The 23288-nt window shown below is 38.4% G+C and overlaps 1 protein-coding gene across 3 annotated transcripts in view; it reads left to right on the top strand.

Annotated features, from left to right (window-relative positions):
* Positions 1 to 23288, top strand: part of PPP1R12A (protein phosphatase 1 regulatory subunit 12A) — a 124297-nt gene that overhangs the window by 42108 nt on the left and 58901 nt on the right. For all 3 annotated transcript variants that reach the window (XM_031589665.2, XM_031589664.2, XM_090139175.1), the window contains exons 2-3: positions 2682 to 2812; positions 20314 to 20432. In XM_031589665.2, the coding sequence (XP_031445525.1) occupies positions 2682 to 2812; positions 20314 to 20432 (250 nt within the window). The remainder of the gene's footprint in view (positions 1 to 2681; positions 2813 to 20313; positions 20433 to 23288) is intronic.

Below are 23288 nucleotides of genomic sequence, written 5' to 3'. Positions count from 1 at the left end.
ACTTAGTTTGAAGTAATCTTTGTTTAAAGAAACTCAAAAGTCATATATATTTTTCAATTAGACAAACGTCTTCCACTTCCTCAGCGTCAGCTTCTGTGAGTCCCAGTGTCCTGTAATAACACTGTTATTGGATAGTAAGTTCTGAGAAACATTATTTAAACGACATAAATGCGATCACTAGCAATGCCAGTACTTTGCCATTTGCATATACAAGTAAATTCCTTTATTATCTTAATAGTTGTTCTTCTCTCATCCCAATATACATAGTCTTGAAGGTTGTTTATCTCTGCCTGTCATGAACGTGCAATCTGTGGTAATACGTTTGAAGTCCTTTTGAGCTCCCCTGATTCTTGCCATATATGGCACAATAAACTGCCCAAATTTGGTCAAATATTTTTAGCCACTTAGTCATATGTCTTTTAATGTGCTGCATATGTAAGCTTTTGATTCACTTAGCAACAGTATTTTTATGAGTAGTTCTTGCCAGTTTTTCTTACGTATAATTGAAAAACAGGCAAACTTTGCTCTTTGATAGGTTGTGTCACTAACACACGGTCTGGCTTTTTTTAATAGTGCCGATCAATTTTAAGATATCCTTTTTTCACATATTATGCATTTTGGAGGATTGCAACAAACATGAGTATGTAGCATATTGAAATGTAATATTGAAAGATCTGAATTTAACAGCATTCAGGAAGTTGTGAGTTCTTCTGATATGATTTTATTTTGCATATGATAAACTGGTGGATATGATGATATAGGTAGGATACCTGTGGACAAGCAAATAGCATTTTTTCCAGAAAAACATGGTGTAATACATGGGTAAAGCATGGCTTGGCTAATGTTTCTGTGAAGTGTAAACATCTGTGTTTCCTGAACTGCTTTTCTTCCTGATCTGTTACAACATCTTACGATTAGTTCCTTCCATTCTAAGTAACAAAATGACTTGCAAAGAAAGGTGGTTATTTTATTTAAGAACTTGTTAATACCATGTGGGCATTGTGTGCTGATGATAATAACTAGAAGAAAATGAAGGCAGTATCCTTGAGGAATTGGTAGTCTTTATTGTTGAAGTATGTTGATAAACCAGTTATTGAAAGAATTGCTGATTATACGGATGGGAATTACTAAAAAGATAATCCAGAAAATCCTTTAAGAAGGCACATTTCAAGAGTATCTGAAAAGGTAGGGAGGAACTTAGGTTTATGAAAGTTATTACTTTGAGTGTTTGTTTTTAATTGAAGAACAAATAATGCAAGCAGTTTGTTGCAGTCTAGTTGCAGTTCAGCTGAAAGATTACTGATGAAGAAGCGCAGATGAGACGTTGTTAAAGCAGTTCTTTGTTGCATTCTAAATGAAGCTTAAAGTTCATACCTTACTAAAGCAAGTGGGGTCAAAGAGGGATAATTTCTTGCTGTTTTTGTTTGTCTGGTTAAACAGGACAGCAGTGTGTCTCCCGTATATTTTAACTGCTGCCTCAGCACTACAGAATGAGGGAAAGCTTTGAGATTCGTCTTGGAAAGCACAGTTGCTTAAATAAGGAAATCTGTGGTTTTTACAGTAGTAAAGGAGAACGTAATTTTCAGTCCTGATTGTTGTAGAAGTACGCTAAAAAGTAAGAGTTATACCTTAGTTGCATTTTTATGAGATAGATAATTCTCTGGAAGGATCTGGGAGCCTGGTAGTAGCAGTTCTCGTTTCAGTCTTTTCATTTTGTAGTACTGATGATTTATTAAGGTAAAAAAAAAATTAATACCCATCTTGTGGAGTCTGTTTTGAGTCCTTGCTGTCTTGAAGTGCAGAGGGACTTTTGTCTGTGTTACTCTGCCCTTTTAAGGGCAGCAGTATGGAAGTTGGCAAGAAAACGCACTGAGCACCCTGTGAGAAAAATACTCAAACGCAGAGAAGAAAGGCAAAATAGGAGCCAGTCAAGATGGGGATCTGGAGAGTGCCAGTAGTTGTACATGTCTGCAGCACTACTTGTTTGGTAATGAAAATGTGTGCTCCAAAGGTATAGTATGTGCACAAAAGATAATATCTTTGCAATATGCTGACCTGATACTCAAGTAAGCTTACAAACGAGAGTGATTCAAAGACTGTTAAAAGACGTATGGTGGTATAGAACATGCTGCAGTAGAAAACAGCAGGGTATTGTTGAAATGCAATCTAGCATCCCCTTCCACACTCCTTAGTCTGAACTACGTTATAATTAAAACCATGTTACAGCACTGTTTACAAAACTGCTCCCCATCTCTTGACTACAATAATTCTACTTCATGGTGTAGTGATTGGTTATTGGCAATTGTAATATATTTCACTCGACTAAGCTGGACCTAGGATGGAGCTAGAGCCTGGGGGCTAGGTAAAGGGAATGACTTTATACTGGTAGCTCTGAATGTGTTTTCAGAAAAACAGAACCAGTTTACCTGAGGAAATTACATTCATTGGTTTTGTTAAACTCTGTTTAAATTATTGTGTTAAAGGATTTGCTGACAAATTTCTAACTGGTGTTTTTTTCTCCAGTTCTTTTTGTCCTGCTGTCAAATCCCAACAGATAAAGCTTGCTTCCACGTCATACCTGAAAGCAATTATTTTTTTCTGAAGTTGTTTCTTAAAGATGCACAATATTGTAAAAACAACTTTAATCTGAACTTATTTCTTACATCTTTCTTTCTTTATAGGCTTGTATAGATGATAACGTAGATATGGTGAAATTTCTGGTGGAAAATGGAGCAAATATTAATCAACCAGATAATGAAGGCTGGATACCTCTACATGCAGCTGCTTCCTGTGGATATCTTGATATAGCAGAGTAAGGCTTTTTCCTCTATATTTCAAATACATGCATTTTACTAATGTATTGTTGGAGGGGTACCACAAGTAGACTGTTGGGTGATTTTCAGAAATGATTTTCACTGCTGGGGGGAGGCATGGGGAGGAAGTTCTAATTTACATTCTGTTTGTAGTCTGAAACATTATCCCAGGATATGTCTGTGTGTAGGAGATTTTGCAATTGTATTTCCGGTCTTAAAACTTTTGTTTTTCAGGTGTGGTATGAACTGATGACTTCTGCCAAGTATTTTGGCTGTAGAACAGAATCTTACTGTTGAAGTTAGATGCCTGTTACGGCATCAGTTAAAGCTTACAAGGCAGTGAATTCCAGGAGTGGTTTTGACGTTATTTTCTAAGCCTGTTGAGGACCACAGAAGATGCATTAATATCATTTTTTTTCTGGAGGTTGTATTTCTTAACCTGAAGCAACGACTGATCTGAGAAAACATGGGGCATGTGTTGTTCAGAATGCTGTTCTTGCAGGAAAGAGGGTAGTGGCGTTTTTCAAACACCCTTTGGGTATATGCAGACTTCACTAATTCTGCTAAACTCTGTGTCATGTTTGATCCAGTGTAAGGTTTGGATCAAATGTAGGGTAGTAATCTATCATGCAGTTACGCTGATGTACTGATTACAATTGAAAAAGATGGCAATTGTAACTTCAGGAGATGGTTTATTTTTTTTGTCTGGTGAGTGTGAGAGATTTGGTTGTTCGAATTTTAAGGGAATAGGAATTCTGGAGATTCTTTTGTTTCTCATTTTCCCTGGGAATTTTTTATTTTTTGGTTTTCAAAGATTGAAGTGCTTTGTGTATTCTTTATGTAACTCAGACACTGACTGCTGACTTCTGTAATCTGCCTTTCTACACTAAGCAGATGTTTGATGCTGTAATCTCTCTTGCATGCATGTTGGAAGTGTTGACTTGTTGGCCATACTATGACAAGAATTTCCCTACAAACTGAGATAATAGATGCCTTTCTTCAGTATAGTAGAGGTAAAACACCTGCCTTTCTCCATAATAGGAAAAAGTTGAGTAAATGTTCTCTATTTGGCATTGCAATCTAGGTTAGACACAGTTGTGCAGGGAGGAAGGAGCAGTCATTCCCTTGTCCATAAGAAACCTTAGTAATCTGAAACCTATAATATTTCTGAAGGTTCCAGTGATTTTTATTCTCTCATTCTTTGAGAGGACCTGTTCACATACTTTCCTGAAAAGTACTTTAAAGAAGTGAGATTATTGGAGTATAATCCTGCAGGATGTGGGACATCTAAGCTGCTGGAAGATCGGGGTTTTTAAGGTGCAAGGAATTTTAAAGATAGGCTCTTGAAACTGTTTCCCACGTACATCAAAGAGAGAGGGGTAACCTGACCTAAATGGAGCAGAGTTTAGATCTGGAATGGCCCAGAGATTTAGATTTCCTTCTGACTACCCCTCCAGTAATGAGCTCAGCTTCAAATGGTTTACAAAATTGACAACAGAATTTGCAGCTCAGGCAAAACTTGGGGAAGGGGAAAGGGTTGTGTAAGAAATTACCATGCATTAGGAATTCTGTTTGGTGTGTGGCACGCACTGGATTCAGCATCTGTTCCGCTAAGAATATACCTTTCTTGGAAAGCGCAGAAGTGTGTGTGTCTGTGGCTGAACCCAATATGTATCATTTTTAGTGGTAAATTTTCTTGTTCAAGAAAAGGAGCTCTTTGGATAGATTGGATCTTTGGATAAATTATGGAGATTATATTTAAAGTTCTGAAAAAAAATTACAGCTAGTAGCTTGACATTTCTGTGTCCCTTATGATGTGGACTGCTATTTTTGTACAATGATTTCTGCTCATTTTCTATTTTTTAGAAGGAAATAGAGGAAAAAAAGGATCAGGGAATGTGTTCTGGTATTTCCAGCTTTATTAGTAAGCAACCAAGGAGAGTCTGACTTGTGCTTTCCTTTCTTTTCCTTCTGTAAAACTTTTACCTCATGCACAGCTTTGTATACCCTGTAAAACTGGGGACTCAGCAATCTGCTTTAGCTTTCTCTGCTGCCACCTTGGGTGTTCTGAGGGCTTCCCTCAAATGTGAATAGTGGAACTTTACTCTTAGAACAGCATAGTCTGTAAAATCCTCCAAATATGCTGATGTAGTTAATGTTTTGATTTTGTTTACAATGTGTACATTTTTAGAAATCATAAGAAAAAATCAGCACTACAAAGGATACTTTATTTTTTCAAGATTTCATTTCTCAAAGTCAAAAATTGTATGTAAGACATGGAGTTAGGAAATTGGCATCTTTTCTGCTATGAAGGGCATTTATGTGTTCACAGCATATTATGGGGAACTTCTCACTCTAAGTATGTCCTCTCTGTGTTGAATATGTACACACTTGCAACTTTAATATTCTTCATGCATTTGTGCGTGTTGCTTTTTAGGTTTAAAAGAGGTAGGGGGAAAGTGGAGGAAAGAAAGCAGAAGTTCTGTTAATGATGCAAGGTACTCTTGCCTGATCACTAACCAGAGCTTTCCTGTGAGATCTAACCAGGATATGTTGTGCTGGAGTTTGCAGATCCATTAATAGGATGTGAAACCTTCTTTCTGCTTTCAGAGAGAAAGAAAAAAAGTGAATCATTAAATGTTAATTCTAAGCTTCTTCTGGTGCTTGTTTGACCTCCACAGAATTATACTGAGATGGATAATGTATTGTCTTATAGACTGATAAAGATTTCTGCTCATACTGCTTTATAATTGAATCACTACACCATCATCCTACAATTCAGATGTTATTTCTAAATGTTCCATCCATTTGCTATTAGCAACCATTTCATATTCTGTACAGTAAATGGAAATGGCAGAAAATCACTCCCTGGTTAATAGGAGATCGTGGTGCCTGTTTAATCAGTGTAGGATCATTCCTTTCTCTCTGTGCTTTCAGAGAACTGCTGATCATCTCTCTGTGTATTAATGTGTACATGCTGCTGTTTTGCCAGCAGGCTGCACACTGCAGGTATATTCCCAGTCCCAGTGCATTGTGCACTTACAAGTTCTGTAACATCTTCTCCCAGCAGCATCTCCTGTCCCATTTCAGTCTGTAGCTTCTTTGGAATGTTCTTCTTCTCTTGAGTGTGCTTCCTGTCTCCTTTAAAACGTGTGTCTTCTACTTTGAGAAACGTCAGCATTGTAGAAGTATACTTCATGTGAGATACAGCAAGAAAAAAGGTGTTTGGTGTGGTACAGAGTGTCAGCTGGTTGCAGATGGAGGGCTATTCTGGGAAAGAAAGAACCATAAGAAGCAACAGCACCTTTTCTTTCTGTTTCTGAGATCTGCAAATGCTGGGAGTGCTTCAACTTGCTGGAAGTTCTTTGAATTCTTCAATTTTGGAGTTTTCCTCTAGCTTTCTCTTTATCTGTTTTACGATCATATGAATTAGCTTACAAGTAATAGTAATATGAATGTGTTGGATATTATTCAAAGTTGCCAAAACAGGTGGGTTTTCTGTAGAATGATCTCCTTGTACTTGTTTCTATTTTCTTATACAGAAGGCTTTCTATGAAGGAGATTTTTCTTTGCCTTCAGTTTGTTAGCATAGATTAAAATGTCAACATCAAATGCTTTGAAAAATTACGGTTACATGGAAGCAAACTAATGCAGAAGCCCTTCAGCAGAAATTTTGTATCTGCATTCTTTAAGATATTGTTTAATAGGGGGGACCCTCAAATTTAGCTTTCACAGAAGCGTGAACGCATCTAATAGAACTATTCAGGTGAATGTAACAAATTGATTTGTATGATAGAATTCCTCTGCAATTTAAAAGCTTATATATTGTATTAGTATTGGGTAATAAACACATTACGCTTTAGAATGCAGAAGACAAGAACAAACATACTGCAGGAAATAGTGCAGAGTGGTATTCAAGAAACAGAATTTTAAAGTCTTTTTTCCTTACATCACTTTGTGTTGCACCAGATTAATATAAAATAAATGTAAAATGGCATATATTTCTCTCTTGTTGAAAAAATACATGTGAAAGTGTACTTTTGTGTGAGTCATTTACCGTGCCTAGCTGTGAGCGTGGGGTTGAGTTTTGAGTTTGCTTGTGAGCATTTGCAGGCTACAGTATAGTTTTACTGCTTAATATAGCTTTACTGCTACGAATGTATTTTCATTTTTACCAAAATGGAAGAATGTTTATCATTCAGAAAATGTATGAAAAGCATTTTTTGAAACAACAAAAAAGCAAAAAACAAAAGCAAAAAACAAATTAAATTGAATTAATTATTCATCTGACAGTTACACATTTGTCCCCGTCCCCCCCCAAAAAAAAAAAGAGAGAGAAAGGAAGATGTCTCTTAAGGCAATAATAGAATTTTTCTACTGAATATTGTATTGGAAACTTTGCAGATAGCTTGAATTGAGGAACATCCTCCGACACAATGTGCAGGGCTGGGATGAGTTTGAGGTCATCAAACTGTGTGCTCACATTTCCTTTATCTCATCAAGTTGTTTGAAAGAAATGATTGGTTGACAATAACCTTCTTCCAGTTTGTATTTAATTTTCATCTGTATTTATCAGTAGTCCCTGAAGTTCCTTATTTTAAATGCTAGAACTTGAACTTGCCATTCTGAAACGAACAAAATTGCCACAATCTTTCTTAAAATGCGTGATGAAATGTGTTCCCTACCAATGACAACCAATGGCTACACATTTCCATTGGCCTTTGGTGTAATTGATGGGTGTGACTATCTGGCAGTGTTTAATGGCCATGCTTCCTTAATCGTTCAGAATTTGTGCTTGCTAGTAGATATTTCCAAAATACTGTCAACTTTCAAAGTCTTTGTGGCACTTTGAAGTTGATCTAAATACTTTCCAGCACCTTACAGAGAGCAGCTATTCGTTTTCTTCTGGGTTTTGCAAAACCAAGGTATGAATGAAATCTAATTAATGGATCTACATTTATTTGTAGATCCTTTGTGTTACAGATGGAGTCCAGTCCAGAAATGGACCTGTAATTTTATTTTTGTTTGCTTCCAAGGCTGTCACTGCTACAGTGCTTCTACATAGGTTACTCTGAAAGTAATGCCTCCTATTTATTTCCATAGAAACTATAGTAAAGAGCACAACAATGCTATTTGATAGTGCATATTCTCAGCTATTAAACAATTTTTCTACATAGTTGCCACTGTTAGCTTTGCATTTTCTCCAGTGATGAATTAGAACCTGCATGCTGCACTTATAAAATTCTGCACCAACAGAGGTGATCCACTGTTTCACAGCTGCTGTGGCAGTGTTGTTGCTAGGAAAATGTTTCCCACGCAGTCTTTCTTTCATTGGCTTGAACAGATGAAAGTCAGAAGGTGCCAAATCCTAAACTATACAGTGGGTGTGGTGGGACAGCCTAGGAAAGATTAGCAATGTGCTCCAAGGCTTTCAGACTGGTATGGAGCCTGGAGTTACTGTGCTGCAACAGAAAGGTTTTCTTTTTCTCTGGACTAACTCTGAAAATTGGAACTTTCATCTTAGGCAGCAGTGCAGTGAAGCAGTCAGGGTTTCAGGAAATGCATAAGGATCACCCCTTTCCTACACAAAAAGGCAGTGCACATCACTTTACCTTCTGAGGGCTGTTTCTTGAACTTTTTCTTTGATGGGGAATTCACTTGTTGCCGCTCTGTGGACTGCTCTTTTTACTCCAGCTCGTAGTGCTGACACCACGTCTCAACACCGGTGGTGATACGATCCAGGAAACCATTGCCTTCAGCCTTATTATTGGTTCATTAGGTTCTGATAAACTCACATATGGTGTTCTTTCTGTTCCTCTGTGACAACATCTGGGACAAACTTCGTGATGTTCCTGCATATCCAACACATGGAAGCCAATATTCAACTCCATAGGCAGTTCTCTGGTCGTAATCCACTGATTTGCATGGATGAGCTGATAGAAACACTCTTCATTTTGTGGTGTGACAGCCGTGCATGGCTATCTGGAACATGGCATGTCTTTCATGTTGCTGTCAGTGCTGCTGAAAGGCACCACCCACTGCCTCACTGTGCTCATATCCACTGTTTGGTCTCCATAAGCATTCAGCAAGCATTGATGAATGCCAGTGGGTGCCATTTTTTCCACACTGAAGAATTGAATAATACACTTTTGCTTCATACAGACTTCCATTTCAGCCACCATTTTGTCAGTTTGCTTCTTCACTGCCATCTGTCACGTAGCAGCAAAACATAATGGAATATTGGTGGGAAGGTTCAATCTCTTTTGCCATTCCACCAGGATCCACCTCTGATATCGTGGACCAGTGCAGTAAAATAGGAAGCGTTACTTTCAGAGCAGCCCTCGTAATATTCTTTAATTAGAACTTGATCACAGTGTTTAACAGCTAAAAGTTCCACTTCTTCCTTCCCAGACTCATTGGTGACTTAACATATCCTTTCCTAACAAAGTGATAATGCTGTGCATTCCAAAGACACTAATTCGTCTGCAAAAACACTGTTCTCTTGTTAGGAATTATAAGCCCAGAGAGGGAAGGAAAAGCAGAACATGAAGATAATTGTTTTGCTCATATTTTGAATGATGTGTATGGCATTAACTGTCTGAATAATTCAAAGAATATAAAGCAGTCAAAAGTTTCGTACTTTGCCTCACCTCTTTCCCCCAGTGCGTAAAGCTCATTTTAAAAGGCTTTTTTTTTTTTTTTTTTGAGTAGCCACTGTCTTGCTGTTGGCGCCTGTCTGTGTCTGTGGGCTCCAGCCGCCTGTAAGTGAACCCAGCCAAACTGGTTTGCTGAGACCTCAGCAAGCCCTTGTCCCAAGATGTCTCTTCTTTAGCGACAGCCCAGTAAGACTGCACAAGTGATTGTTGTCCTGTGTACAGGGGACTGAGAGACAATCCTGCCATCCTGCAGTTGAATACATAGATGTTCAGATCTAGGTGTTCTGCTTAAAGTTCTGGCTGCCTTAAAAGGACTGCTGCATAGACTGCATGGTAGGGATTCCCGCCTCTGTTACAGCGTTGATTCCAATGCTCACTGAGCAACGGATAATGAAGGGAATTCAAGACATTTTCACCATATGCTTAATGTGATCTAGCTTGAGACTACTGCAGAAACAGGCAGCCATTTCTTCTTCTCTTTGCTTTCTCCCCTCCTCTGCAGGCTCGGGACTCTTACTCCCCCTCTAGCAGTAGCTAACAATCACACAGCAGCGTGGTAACCATTAGTGTAAGACTAGCCTTCAGGGGTTTTGGAAGGTTTATTCTCTTTTGGATCAGTGAGCTGATCTGGCTTGCCAACAGCAGTTGGCACAGATATGCAGGCATTTAAAAAAAAAAAGTCTGGGCTGCTTTTCAGACACCTCCAAGCAGAAACCTGCCTGTGGAACGCTGACTCTGCTGAGCTGAAGTCTCTCCTTGTTCCCCCACATAACGACCCCGAGCCAGCTGGTGCTGCTGAATGTTCTTCTGCAGTAGCTCAGAATGGTGGAACCACAACGTAGCTTTCAAAGCAGTTTCTAATCTTTTTTTTTCTAAGTTTTGCTAACTTGATCATCTGCAGGTATTAAGGTATTACTGGAAAGAAATAGCAGGCCTACAGGAGGGACTCTTCATCAGAGAGTGTAGTGATAGGACAGGAGGCAATGGCTTTAAACTAAAAGAGGCTTGGATTAGCTATAAGAATAATTTCTTCACTATGAAGGAAGTGAGACACTGGAGCAGGCTGCCCAGAGAAGCTGTGGTTGCTCCATCCGTTGGCATTCAAGACCAGGTTGGATGGCTTTTTAGACACCTTGAGGTAGTGGAAGGTGTCCCTCCACACAGCAGGGGGTTGGAACTGAATTGTCTTTCATGTCCCTTCCAACCCAAACCATTCTGTGATGAAAATGAAAAAGGACCTAAGATGAACCTTAACATGACCCACTCGGGAAATGAGAATAGGACTTCAGAAGGATATGTTGTAAAACTAATCAGGTGGCAGAATAAAAGCAGGGAAAGAAAAATTATTCCAGCCACAGAATAACAGCTTTCTAGAAGAATGACTGACTTCTTACAACTTGACAGTGGTGAAGATGGAATGTTTGTTTTGATAGCTGGGAAAAGATCACCGCAGGCTTTGAAAGATTGTTTCAGTTAATGCTCTTCTATTTGCTGCCTTGTTTCTTTCTGAAAGAAGGGTTTGACAAAAAGAAGATTAAGGATATTGCAAGATTGTTTATTGGTCAGCAGGGGATGAAACAGAGCACAGGCTTGCATTGCAGTGTCTCTTTTCTTTTCCCCCCCAACTATAGAATTCATTCTGTATCAGGAAAAGTTCATCCTCTTGCAAACTCTCATGAGACCCTTACAAAGGTAAAGCTAAATTCCATAATAGAAAAGATCGGTCAAACTTGAAGATCATTGAGTTAATATCAACTGGCTTTTTGTTTCATGAAGATGTACCGTGGCAGTGTACTGTTATCAGTATGTTTTTGTGCATGTACACCTCTCCTAGGAATAACAAAACACTAATTGAGTTGTTTAGGTTGATGGTGAAATCTGCTCTTTAAAATCATGTCATTACGTGGAACAGTTTATTCTTTACTGCTCAGTAGCTGAGTAGTGATCTGACATTTGAATATAAACCAACTGGCAGAAATGCGTTAAGATATGGTTGATAGTTTAGCAGAAATTATATGGCCTGCCTGATTTGATACCTCTTTGTTCAGCCAAAGGTGTCTAGGGGAGATAGTCATTGTAGGATGCACAAAAACTGTGTGTGCTCTATAGCTGCCTTCTTCAGATGGTATTACTGTGTGCATTGCCATTTGTGACTTTATTTGTAAGCATATTGCCTTTCTGTTCTTAGAAAAGTAAATGTAATGTATTCTTCAGTTTAGAGGTACCTTCTGCAAGGCTGTATGATTGAGTAGAAGGGTCTAATTCATTGGGTCTGATGAAAAATCAAGGGACAGATGCCTAGTGCAAAGCTCAGAGTGCCCTAATTTTTAGCTGAAAAAGACTTTAAAAGTGCAACTGAGGTTAAAAAAAAATCCTGCTTGAAGATGTGATATGCATAGGAAAGATCTTAATTGTTTATCCCAGAGCACAGATTTCATTGGTATCCCAACAACAATTAACAGTAGTTATCTTACCTATGAATTCTGAAGTTAATTAAATGTGAGCAGCTGAGTGACAAATATGTAGGAGTATTGGTTTCAAGTGTTGTTTTCTAGGAGAAAACATGGGTGTGGTATGGGTTGTCACTTCTTTGTACTTCAGCTTTTGTTTTCTTTAAGTTTTTGCATAAATGTGTTTATTTTGAGCTTGATCATCTTCTGCTGCATACAGTAAGTTTTCTAATGGCACTAAGGCTATTTATGCACCTATTTATCTTTTCTTAAAGTTGTGTCTTTTGTTGGATGTTCCCAGTTACGTCATTTCAGTGCAAGTGATTGTGATCTGTGTGCATGTTTCTAGTCTTCTTATCCCTTACTGAGGCAGGATTAAGGCAGCTGGAACTATTTTGAAATCCATGTAGTTTGGTATCCATAGAGATGTGGGGCTGCTGCACTCTGAGATTGAGATACTGGGATACAATTCAGATGCATAGGTCAAAAATGTAATTCTGTTTATAAACAGCAAATATGACAAGATAAAAGTATAAAAAAAGGAATTATTGGCACCTTCTGATTGCAGATGAGGGTACTGCTCATCAAATATTTGAATGAAGAATGAGAGTTCCTTTGGAGGAAATGTGTTTTCAAGCAAGTTTGAAGTGGACCAAGCAGGTGAACAGCTGCTGTGTATTGCAGATGGACAGACAGTTCCTAGTGAGGGGTCGGGCTGAGTTCAGTGCTGCTGCATGATGCTAAAAGCTGCACTATGGCAGCAATGTTTTTATACCGAGATTTGGTCACTGTAGTATTGTGTAATTCAATTATTAACAAGGTAAATTCTATGGTGTAGAGATTATATCTTTGCTTATATTTGTTTAAGTACAGTAAAAGGGTTTTTCAGAATTGATCTTGGTTTAAACTTCTCTGGTAAAAATGCCAGCACATCACTGTTGCAGAAAAATAAGTTTGTCAAGTGAAGTCCATACTCATAACTTTCAGTGTAACAGAAAGACATCAGTCTCCAGTATCATCACAGATTCTGACCTGCAGCAATGCTACCCTTGGCAAAAGGCAGGAGGGACAATCATCTGGCTCTGCCGTCACCTCTGGTTGGTGAGCATTCATTTGAGGAGGATGTGCAGCAGCATGATTTCTCTTCTGGCTCCTTTTCTGCCTCAGTGCTGTTGTTTGCTCTTCTTTTAAACCAGTGTAACTCAGCCCTAAGTATTCATCTTGATGACACCATAACACTGGAGGATTTGCTACAGGAAAGCGTCCTGAGCACTGAGTCCATCGTGTGGTACAGTTACTGTACTCATAGGTGTAACAAGACATTTTCAAACCTAATCATTTTTGCACTGTAAGATGCAAAAGAGATTATCAGCTTTATAAAAAAAGCAAGAAAAGAATGCCAATTATCATCTGTGGTTGAAAAATGATGTATTTTTATTGTCAGATGTTCCAGTGTGTCACTTCTTTATTTCTAGTGTTTCTGGAGAACGTTGGACTTCAAAACATGTTGGTCTGGTATCTTAACAATTGATTAATTGAAATTCTTTCTTTTCCTTTTCTTTAAACAACTGTGTTAGTTTTGAAAGTGATTCCTACAACATTTCATATGTTGAGCTTGAATAATTGTTGTGCATTCAGTGGCTAGTAGAGAAAATGTTGATTAATTTTTCATAATAAACGTATAGGGAAACTAACATCTGATATGCATTTGAAAAGTATCTTTGTTTCATTTGATTTCATTCCTGATGAAGTTTTTGCACTGTATTCATCCTGACACTGCCAGGCTGCAGTTCTTTGGGGGTCAGGGGTGGGATTATATTCTAGCATGTGTTTCCCTATATAGCTTTCTTCATGTTTCCTACTTTCCTCTTCTCAGTCACTGTTTACTTTCACCTCAACATTGCTCTGCCGCCCCTCATGTGTCTTTTCCTCTATATGGGTACAGTAAAATATGTAGGCTTAGTTCCTTTTCATATGCTGCAAGTAGGAATTTTTACTGTTTCATCTTTGCCTGTTAATGTTTAGGTAGCCGCCTACGTACAAATACCTCTAGAGCTTATTGCTGTCTTTTTTCATAGGTTTGTTGGAACTCAGGCATACTTAAGGCTAACCAGATACAGTTATCTGCACCGTTTCTTCTATGTTCCTGCGTACTAAAAAGGAAAACAGACGTGATTTTTTTTTAGTTGCTGTGCTTCCTTGAGGTGTGCAAGTTACACTGGAGGCTAGGGACAGCCAGCTCAGTGTTGTTTTGCTGAGTTTCAGAGTGTTCACAAGTACTCTTCATAAACACAAATATATTTCTTATCTGTATACGTTATCCAGAATCAACAGAAAGAGCTGTTTTCCTAGGGAAATTTTTTTTCTCGTCTCTATGACATACTTCTTGGATCACACTGGGGGTATTTAATGATTCTGAGGCAGAGATGTGTGTGTGTTGAAGAAGCTTTCATAGCAGATTTGAGAATGAGAACAAGCTGGATTTGCTCTATTTGGAAGAGCGCTTGCATACCTGAAGGGTATACATTTCTAAATCAGTCCATAATTTAGGAAAAACATACTTTGAAATTTGGTCTAGACAAGTGAAAATTGAAAAGAAATCATCGCTTCCAATTGATTTAAGTCATTTGGTCAATTGTTTCCCAGCAATGATTTCTTAATCACTTAAAAAATATTTCTAACTAGTGAAATTCCCAACACTTAACAATTTCCAGAAGAAATCATAAATTCACCTGACATCTGTGGTTGATATCAACCAACTGCAAATCTTCACTCGTGCATTTCAGGAGCAGTAATCAGCAAGTTTTGCCAAATAATCCTAGCTGACCTTATTTACCCCAGAGTTTTGTGTAGCTGCTTATACTGCTCTTAGGGTGAATGCTCCTGTTGCAGCTTTTTGTTCTCAAATGAGAGAGATGAGAGAATCTGCTAAGATTTGCAGAGAGAAATAACCTTAAAAATTGTAGTTTAAGTTATATTGGAGGAGCCTTTCTTATGTCAGCCTCTCTACTCAGTGCTGATAGTTCAGAGATAGAAGGTTGAAGTGCAGCCATGACTTACTGGCATCAGTTGCATTTTGCACAGCTCCCGAATAAGGCTTCCTGCTAGTTTGACTTGTTTCTCAAACCATTTGGTTTTCTCACTACATCAGCCTTGAAATTATTCAGAGCAGGTATTCTCAGCCCAATGAAATTTGTATCATTTTGCTTATGGTATTTCACTTGGAGCCTTCATTTCCTACTTTAGAGCATCTGTAGGTAGACTCAGGAGAAGAGACAACTGCAGGAATATCTCACCTGTGCAGAGGTGGGAGCAGGGGGATTATCTGAAGGTTGGTGCTCGGAACGACTCAGGGATCGCTGTGCAGAGCCACACGTCCCATGTCACCTCTGTGGGCAAGGACTCGCCGTGCTTCCTGAGACCTGAGTCACGTTGGGTATTAATTAGCTTCAGCTTTGGATTATTTGAAGTTGTGTTTTGTGTTTTCTTTTTCTTTAATCTGTTACTTTAAGCAGTTACGTTGAGAAGTTCGCCGTAAGAATCGTTTGGAAGCTGTGATTTAATCCCTTGATGAGTTGTACAGCTTACCTTGCCTTGCCCTTAAGTATTATTTTTTTCCCCTAAATCTAACAAAACAAACCAAACAAACCAAAAACAGTTTTGAGAAAGCCTAGGGAGTTTGAGTTAGCATTTCCACTTCAGACTGAGTTAATGTTAACATTTTTAGGAACCTAAAAGTGAAACTTCTCTGGCACTGATTCTTTAAAGAGATATTCCCAGGCACTCAAACCAATAGAAGCCTTCAAAAGGATCAAGTGTTACAGCTTCAATGTACTTAAAAAATAAAATAAATTTGAAACAGCGATATTAACATTTTAGAGCTTCAATCTGTAAGATGTGGTTTGAATGTCTGCTTGTTTGGCCCCATACCAGTGTCTTTTTGAAAAGAATTGAAATGATTTACGAAGATATACTTTTAAATGTTTTTAAGACTTTATTTGCTGAAAGTTGTCTTAAAAGGAGGCCACTAAAACATATATTCCAATGATTTGAAACTTTTAAATTCATTTTTACCTTCTGTCAATTGTTACCTTCTGGCAGAATTGGATTTTGTGTCTCCAATTGATGGCACCGCTGTCTGAGCACAGTGACACTTTGCTGTCTTTGGTTCCGTATTGCCATTTACTAGGGACTCTCGTGGACTTAATCGGAACTCCGTCTTCTATAGATGTAAAGAAACAAACAGCTGGGCTTAGCTGAAATGGGAAATTGGTTAAAAGGCCTTGGGAGATCAGTTGTGCTGTTGGTTGATGCCTTGCTAACATTAAGCCTCATTTCTCTGCAAGGCTGAAGTAGGCATGCTCATTTTACATGGATAAACAGCAGAAAGGTTTTAGGACGGTCCCTTTCTTCAGATTGGGGTCAGAGGGCCCTGTCCAATGGTGTTAGGAGGCAGAAGGTAGCAGTTGGTTTCACTGCTGACTTCATTATGAGCTCAGCAGGCAGCAGGTAAGGAACCAGATCCATTCAGGAGCCACTGCTCTGCTGTGCTTCTCACTTGCCCTGCTTCTTGTGACCTTCAGGTTCAGCAAGCTCTTAAAGTTAATTATATCCCTAATTACTTAGTAAACTTGTTTCCAGATACTGTGAACTGAGACAAGGTTCAGATGTAAATGGATGTCCTTTTTTTGCTGCAGTAAATAACGTTAAAATGTTTCCTGACCATATCTAGTTGGTTACAGCTATTGAAATTTAGAAAATCAAAAGTATTTTTTGTTTGGCCAACTGTAGGCCAGGTTGTAGTGTAACATTTTTAATTTCCAGTTCCTGAGCTTAGTTTGGGTTAGTACTGTTTGGCTTTCATACGGACTTAATTATTGTCTCAGAGATGCTGAGATTCCAACCTTTTATAAAAAGCATTGAAATGTATTTTTGACAAGTGATAGGAGTGTCTGGGTTGCATAATAATTATTTAAAGTAAATATTTCACCTTTTTTCAAGGTTGCTAACTTCAGTCTGTACTTCAATTGAGGAATATTGAGGATTCCTAAAACGCAGATTTCAAAGGAAAGTATTTTTACCTTCATAGAACAACATTATCACAAAACAAACTTGTTCTTCCAGTCTTACCTGGGCTGTATAATGCATGTGATCGAAACATCAGGGCAAAAGTATCACGAACAATTTTATTTTCCTGCTGTTGTCTTTTCTGATATTTGTCTGATACTCGCATTTCTTTTTATTTAGACAATAGAAGTATCTGGAAGAGATGCTTTAACTTGAATATCAACACTTGAAAGCTTTAGCTCCGAAAAATAAGCATGATACTCAAGTTACTGTTTCCTTCTTTTTTATTTATATTTTGAATAGCACTTACAAGAATATTGTGTAAATTAATGGTCATATTTTCCGGAATTATTCTTTTGTTGCTCTCTATTGAACATCACAACAAATGAATTACAAAAGATACAAATTTAATTGTTATAGCAAAAGGTTTCATAAGGAGATGACTGCAAGAATCCAGATTTTTACTTTTCCATTGCATTCAGCATAGCAAAAAACATCATTTTCTGGACTTGATATCAAAGGCCATGGTTGTAGATTTTTATTAAACTGTCCTAATTTCTTTGCATATTATGTAGCTGTATCAATTAAATATCAGTGGAGGAAATTAGTTTTTGCTTACTTATTTTAGAAAAAGGAAATTTGAAGTAGCCATAAAGATTTTAAAAAGCAGTACATTTTCTTTTAGTTTGAAACATTGATGACTTTTTAAGATACAAACCTACGCAGAACAATATGCTGTTACAGGTGAAAATTTTAGTATGGTACCAGAATTACTGAAGTGTCAAATATGCCCATATCTGAAATCATACTATCAGTTTCAATTAGCAGCTTGAAGTTTGGAGGATGGCTTGAAAAAAAAAAAAGAGAAAATGAACCTTCTTATTTGTAGGCTCAGCTGTGTCCTAAAAACACAGAGCATCCATCTTCTCTCAGCTACCAAATCTGTCTCCTTTCTGTATGTGATGCAGAGTCAAGTTTCCTGCATGTCTGAAACAGTTCTCCTTTCTCTTGGCAGTGCTAGGTTTCCTAATTACAGCTATGATCCTGTAGGCACCAAGGTAACTTCACACACCATCTGAACCGTGCCATTACTTTGCTGAAATTACTATTGCAGTCAAGGAAAATAAACAAATGCATAAACTTGTTTGGGTTGGGATTGTCTGTTACTGAATGATGCAGAAGGCAGAACAAACATCACTCTTACTGCTTAATTTGAAAGGTGTATTTAAAAAGTTGGCATTTGAATAATATTTTAGGCTGTATTGCTGTTTCACTATTGATTTATGGGGTGGGGGTGGCAGAGGGAATGTCTGGATGGAGTGGCAGACAAAAGGCTGGGGATCTCACTTCTCCAAAGGGTCATCTTTCTCCTAGTTCTTCTATCCCTTCAAACTCATGAGTTGGTTCTTCTTTCGCTGACCCAGTAAAAACCAAACCCTGTAAGCATATGCAGAGGGGAACTCAGTAACTGCACTTCTCCAGCCCTACTGATCCCAGAGCTCTGCTGGTCTCGTTTTGGTCTGTAAGCTGCTTTGGTTTTGCGTTCTACTTTAAAGGATCATTTGATCATGAAGTTGTTCATATGGCTAAATAACTTGTGAAGTGCTGCTGCAGCCTTTTGGTCGCTACCTACACTTTCTTATGCACTGCTCTTTTCATCAGACCTAGAACTAGTGGAACAAAATTAACAGTTTCAATTAGGTACATATTTTCCTTACGAAAGTAGCTTCATTTTCTACTGTTAAGTAGAAACAGGTAAAAACAGTTTTATTAAACACCACTTTTTTGTGTCTGTGTTAGAGAAAGGAAATTGAAAATTACCTGAACGCTGACATGTTGTTTTTTTTTAACAGGGACATTTTTGTTGGTGGTTGACTTTGGTTTTGAGTCCAAAGTTTTGACTTTGTGAGAAAGTTACGTATCCCTACTGTTATTTTTGCCTGCTTAGCAAATATCCTGTATAGCAGTTATGTATATCAGATATGTAGCCTGAAATGCTGTGTAACAGTTGAAACTGTGCAAGTGGTATCATTGAGAAATGCAGTTACTTTGAATTATTTTTTCATTCTTGCAAAAGTTAATTCTTTAAGCTCAAGAGACATTAAGATTCACAGCTCTGCTCTTCTAAGAGGTATGGAATAAAAACAGCACAGCATACCAACATCAAAGTTAGTGGTGACAACTGATGATACATACCCCAGGAGATACAGTTACACTTCTAGGAATTCATTTCCAGTTTGTGATCTCTTAGTCCTTACCTTTTCTTGGCGTAATTGCAGAGATTTAATAGCAAGTGCTATTTAAGTCATACTTTGGAAAAAAGAGAAGTAGGAGAGTACATGAGGTGCTGAGTTATTGAATATAGAGAAGGATGAAATGATCCTAGGCTAGGAATCTGCCGTTATTAATTGACAGTAGTTAAACAGAAATATTTTAAAGCGTTTATATTAGTGGTGGATTAATTTTGTGATTCCTGCATAATTTAACATTTTGTCATAGTGAGGTTAAGAAAGCACTTTTGATTTTTTTATATTATCAAATGGGTAACTAGTTCTTCAGGTCTGAGTATTTCCTTTTAGTTTGTTGTGGTTTTTTTCCGCAAGTATACATAAAGTATAAATTAAACTCTACAAGACAGAAGGTATGTAAGGCTGGATTGCTGACTCCCAAGTCAGTAGTACTTTAAATAAAGAACAGTGTGTCTTAAACAGATTGCCGAGTACTGTTTGGTTTCTTTGTCTCTCCTATTACCCCACCAAAAGCTAACCTTGTGAATACTTGGCAGCAGAGGTGATTTTGGCTTTAATCATTGTATCCCTTATGGCCTAGGAGATGAGTCATCATCATTCTGGGCAGCTATGGAAAGATGTACTGACAACCACTAAATATGGATGTTCTAGGAGGTGTGGCTTAATACATGGAGCTCATGGGAAACGCCGTCTTGACCATTGTATACATGTTCACTTTTATTCATCATATAATCACTTTTTTATTTTCTTTTTTTCAGTTCATGCAAGTACATATTTAATATGTTTGGAAATCTTTGTGACAAAATGGAGAGCCGACAGAGTACTTACTATTCATACTAATGGGTTTTATGATAAAAGTTGTATTGACATTCTGTGATTGTAAGGAGTCTTGAAGGGGTTTTTCTGTATATGCCAAATATAGTTTATTCTATCAATTGTATGTGTACACGTGTATCATGTGTGTATCTGTTATATGTTATATCCTAGTGGCTGCTATTTCTGCATCAACTTCAATGAGCTGAAGTTCACCCTCCCTTTTTGTCCACCAAAAAGTTGATTTTTCTTTTTCTATTGGCAGGTATTTAATTAGTCAAGGAGCACATGTAGGAGCTGTAAATAGTGAAGGAGACACTCCATTAGATATTGCTGAAGAAGAGGCAATGGAAGAGCTGCTTCAGAATGAAGTGAATAGACAAGGTAATTTTAAATGTGAAAGGCTGTTTTTGTTTGTTGAATGCTAAATATGTTTTTGAAAGTGTATGTATAAATTAACAATTTTAAAGTCAGCTTTTTCTAAAGAGAATTGTTAATACTGTGTACGTTCCTGAAGCTGTCTTCCAGGCATTTTAGCTCATCCCAACCTTTTCAGAAGAAAGAGCTTGGAAGTACTGAAACCAACCAAGATGTTGGTTGGATTCCTACATCACACAGCAGAATTTAAGTGGTATTTAGATAGTATGGATGGTGTACCATCCATTTGGGGTATATCCCAGTTTAGATTAAGTTTAAAGCTAGATATCTGTACTGAAGGAATCTACATTAGAGAAGAGGAAAATAGGCGGTTCTAGAGTGACTCAGATGTCCCTTTTAGGATGAGATGAATCTAGCCTGAAAGTAACTGTTTCTTTCCATTGATACCCTGGAATAACTGAACCAAAAGTAAACAGCTATACCCCATCATGTAGGCAACCCTTTCTATCTAGTTTTGACCAATTGGGTGCCACACATGATGCCAAATGTCTGAAACTACCTGTTAGGATTGGGAGTCAAAAATTGCGCTTGTTTTAGGTCTAAGAACAAAAATTATTTCCAGTATTTCCTGTGCTCACCTGAGAGCACCATATAGTTAATGAATAGGTGTCAAGTTTTGATAGTATCATTTTAAAGTGCACATCCTAAATATGTGCTCTTTATTCCTAGAAAATTAGTAGGGCAGATCTAGCAGTGCTGACTTTATAAAAGAGATTGGCCTTCAAAAAAGAATATTTATTCCTTTTTCTCTGATACTTTTTTCCTCCTTATTCTACTATTTCCCATTTTCAATACTTATTTTCCAGGGAAAGTTATTTGAAAGTTTGAGGTTTTTCTGTTCCACATAGGAGAGAATATTCAGATGGTGTTCTCATCGTCTCAAGTCTTATGATATGAGACAATGCATTACTGACATGATATGAGGCATGCATTACTATCCCAAAGTGCCCAGTACAAGAAGTGAGATGATGTGGTCTAAGTTACATCATGCTCTGAAGGAAGATGGTACTCAGTAAAGACAGAGCCTTTGTGAGGAATGTGCTGGGGATCTGCATCTCCATCACTTCCAACCACCTTCCTCCTTCTTAGCAGCCTCCTTCCTCCATGAAAATGTTACTTTTTTGTAACAGAGAATCTGTATCTCTAAGACAGATTTACATAATGCAGCAGTAAACAATTAATTGCTTGAACCTTTGCCATGATGTAATTTGAATGCTTAAACCTGTTTAATACCAAAAACAAATGTTAAGAAGAAAGTGGGTGGCGTGATAAACAGGGAAATAAGAGGTGCTAATATGTAGAAGACTGTAGATTTGACAAAGGCTTTCACTCATGTATTACTGTTAAATGAATTTTAATTGACAGTTCTTATGGCAAGCACATAAAGAACTCCAGATTAGGGAGGCTTGAATATTTTTGTGTGAGTGCAACCATCTGTCTATTTTAATTAGTTTTGAGTGGGAAAAAAAAAAGAGTGCAGCTGTTCTTCTGCTTTTTTCCAGAAGAATGTTGTCAATCTTTGCTAGAGAGTTATGTCTGATTTGTACATCAACCTAAATGATTTAGGTGGATTTCAATACATTTGACTTTACTGACATGTTAGTAATTGACTGTAGTTCACAGAATCACAGAATGGCCCTTGTTGGAAGGGACTTCAAGGATCATGAATCTCCAATCCATCTGCCACAGGGGGGCCTCCCCGTTTAATACTAGACCAGGCTGCCCAGGGCCCCATCCAGTCTGACCTTGAACACCTCCAGGGATGGGGCATCCACAGCCTCTCAGGGCAGCCTGTTCCATCACCTCACCACTCTCTCTGTAAAGAACTTCCCCCTGACATCCAACCTAAATCTTCCTTCCCTCAACTTAAAACCATTTCCCCTCATCCTGCTGTTATCTACCCTTTCAAAGAGTTGATTCCCCTCCTGTTTGTAGGCTCCCTTTAGGTACTGAAAGGCTGCAATGAGGTCACCCCGCAGCCTTCTTTTCTCCAGGCTGAACAAGCCCAGCTCCCTCAGCCTGTCTTCGTAGTGGAGGTGCTCCAGTCCGCTGATCATCTTTGTGGCCCTCCTCTGGACCCTCTCCAACAGCTCTTTGTCTTTTTTGTACTGGGGGCTCCACGCTTGGACACAGCACTCCAGATGGAGCCTCACAAGAGTAGAGGGGGACAATCACCTCCTTGTCCCTGCTGGCCACCTCTCTTCTGCTGGAGCCCAGGATACCATTTGCTTTCTGAGCTGTAAGGGCACACTGCTGGCTCATGTTAAGCTTTTCATCCATCAAGACCCCCAGGTCCTTCTCCACAGGGCTGCTCTCAAGGACCTCTCCTTCCAGTCTGTATGGATGCCTGGGATTCCTCCGGCCCAAGTGCAAAACTTTGCACTTTGCCGTGTTGAACCTCATCAGGTTCACCCGGGCCCACCTTTCTAACCTTTTGAGGTCCCTCTGAATGGCATCCCTTCCTTCAACCGTGTCAACTGCACCACTCAGCTTGGTGTCATCAGCAAACTTGCTGAGGGTGCACTCGATTCCGTCATCGATGTCACTGATAAAGAAGTTAAAGAGCACCAGTCCCAAGACAGGCCCTTGTCCATATTGACATAGAACCACCCTCTGTCTGCGGCCTTTCAACCAGTTTTTTATCCATTGAGTGGTCCACCCATCAAATCCACATTGCTCCAATTTGGAGATAAGGATGTGGTGGGGGACCATGTCAAAGGCCTTGCTCAAGTCCAGGTAAATGACATCAGTCGCCTTCCCTCTGTCCACCAATGTCATCATTCCATCATAGAAGGCCACCAG

Source organism: Phasianus colchicus, chromosome 1, assembly GCF_987193195.1.
Source record: "Phasianus colchicus chromosome 1, bPhaCol1.hap1.1, whole genome shotgun sequence".
Classification (NCBI taxonomy): domain Eukaryota; kingdom Metazoa; phylum Chordata; class Aves; order Galliformes; family Phasianidae; genus Phasianus; species Phasianus colchicus.
Note: the sequence above shows the minus strand (reverse complement) of the source record. Positions and strands in the feature narration are given on the sequence as shown.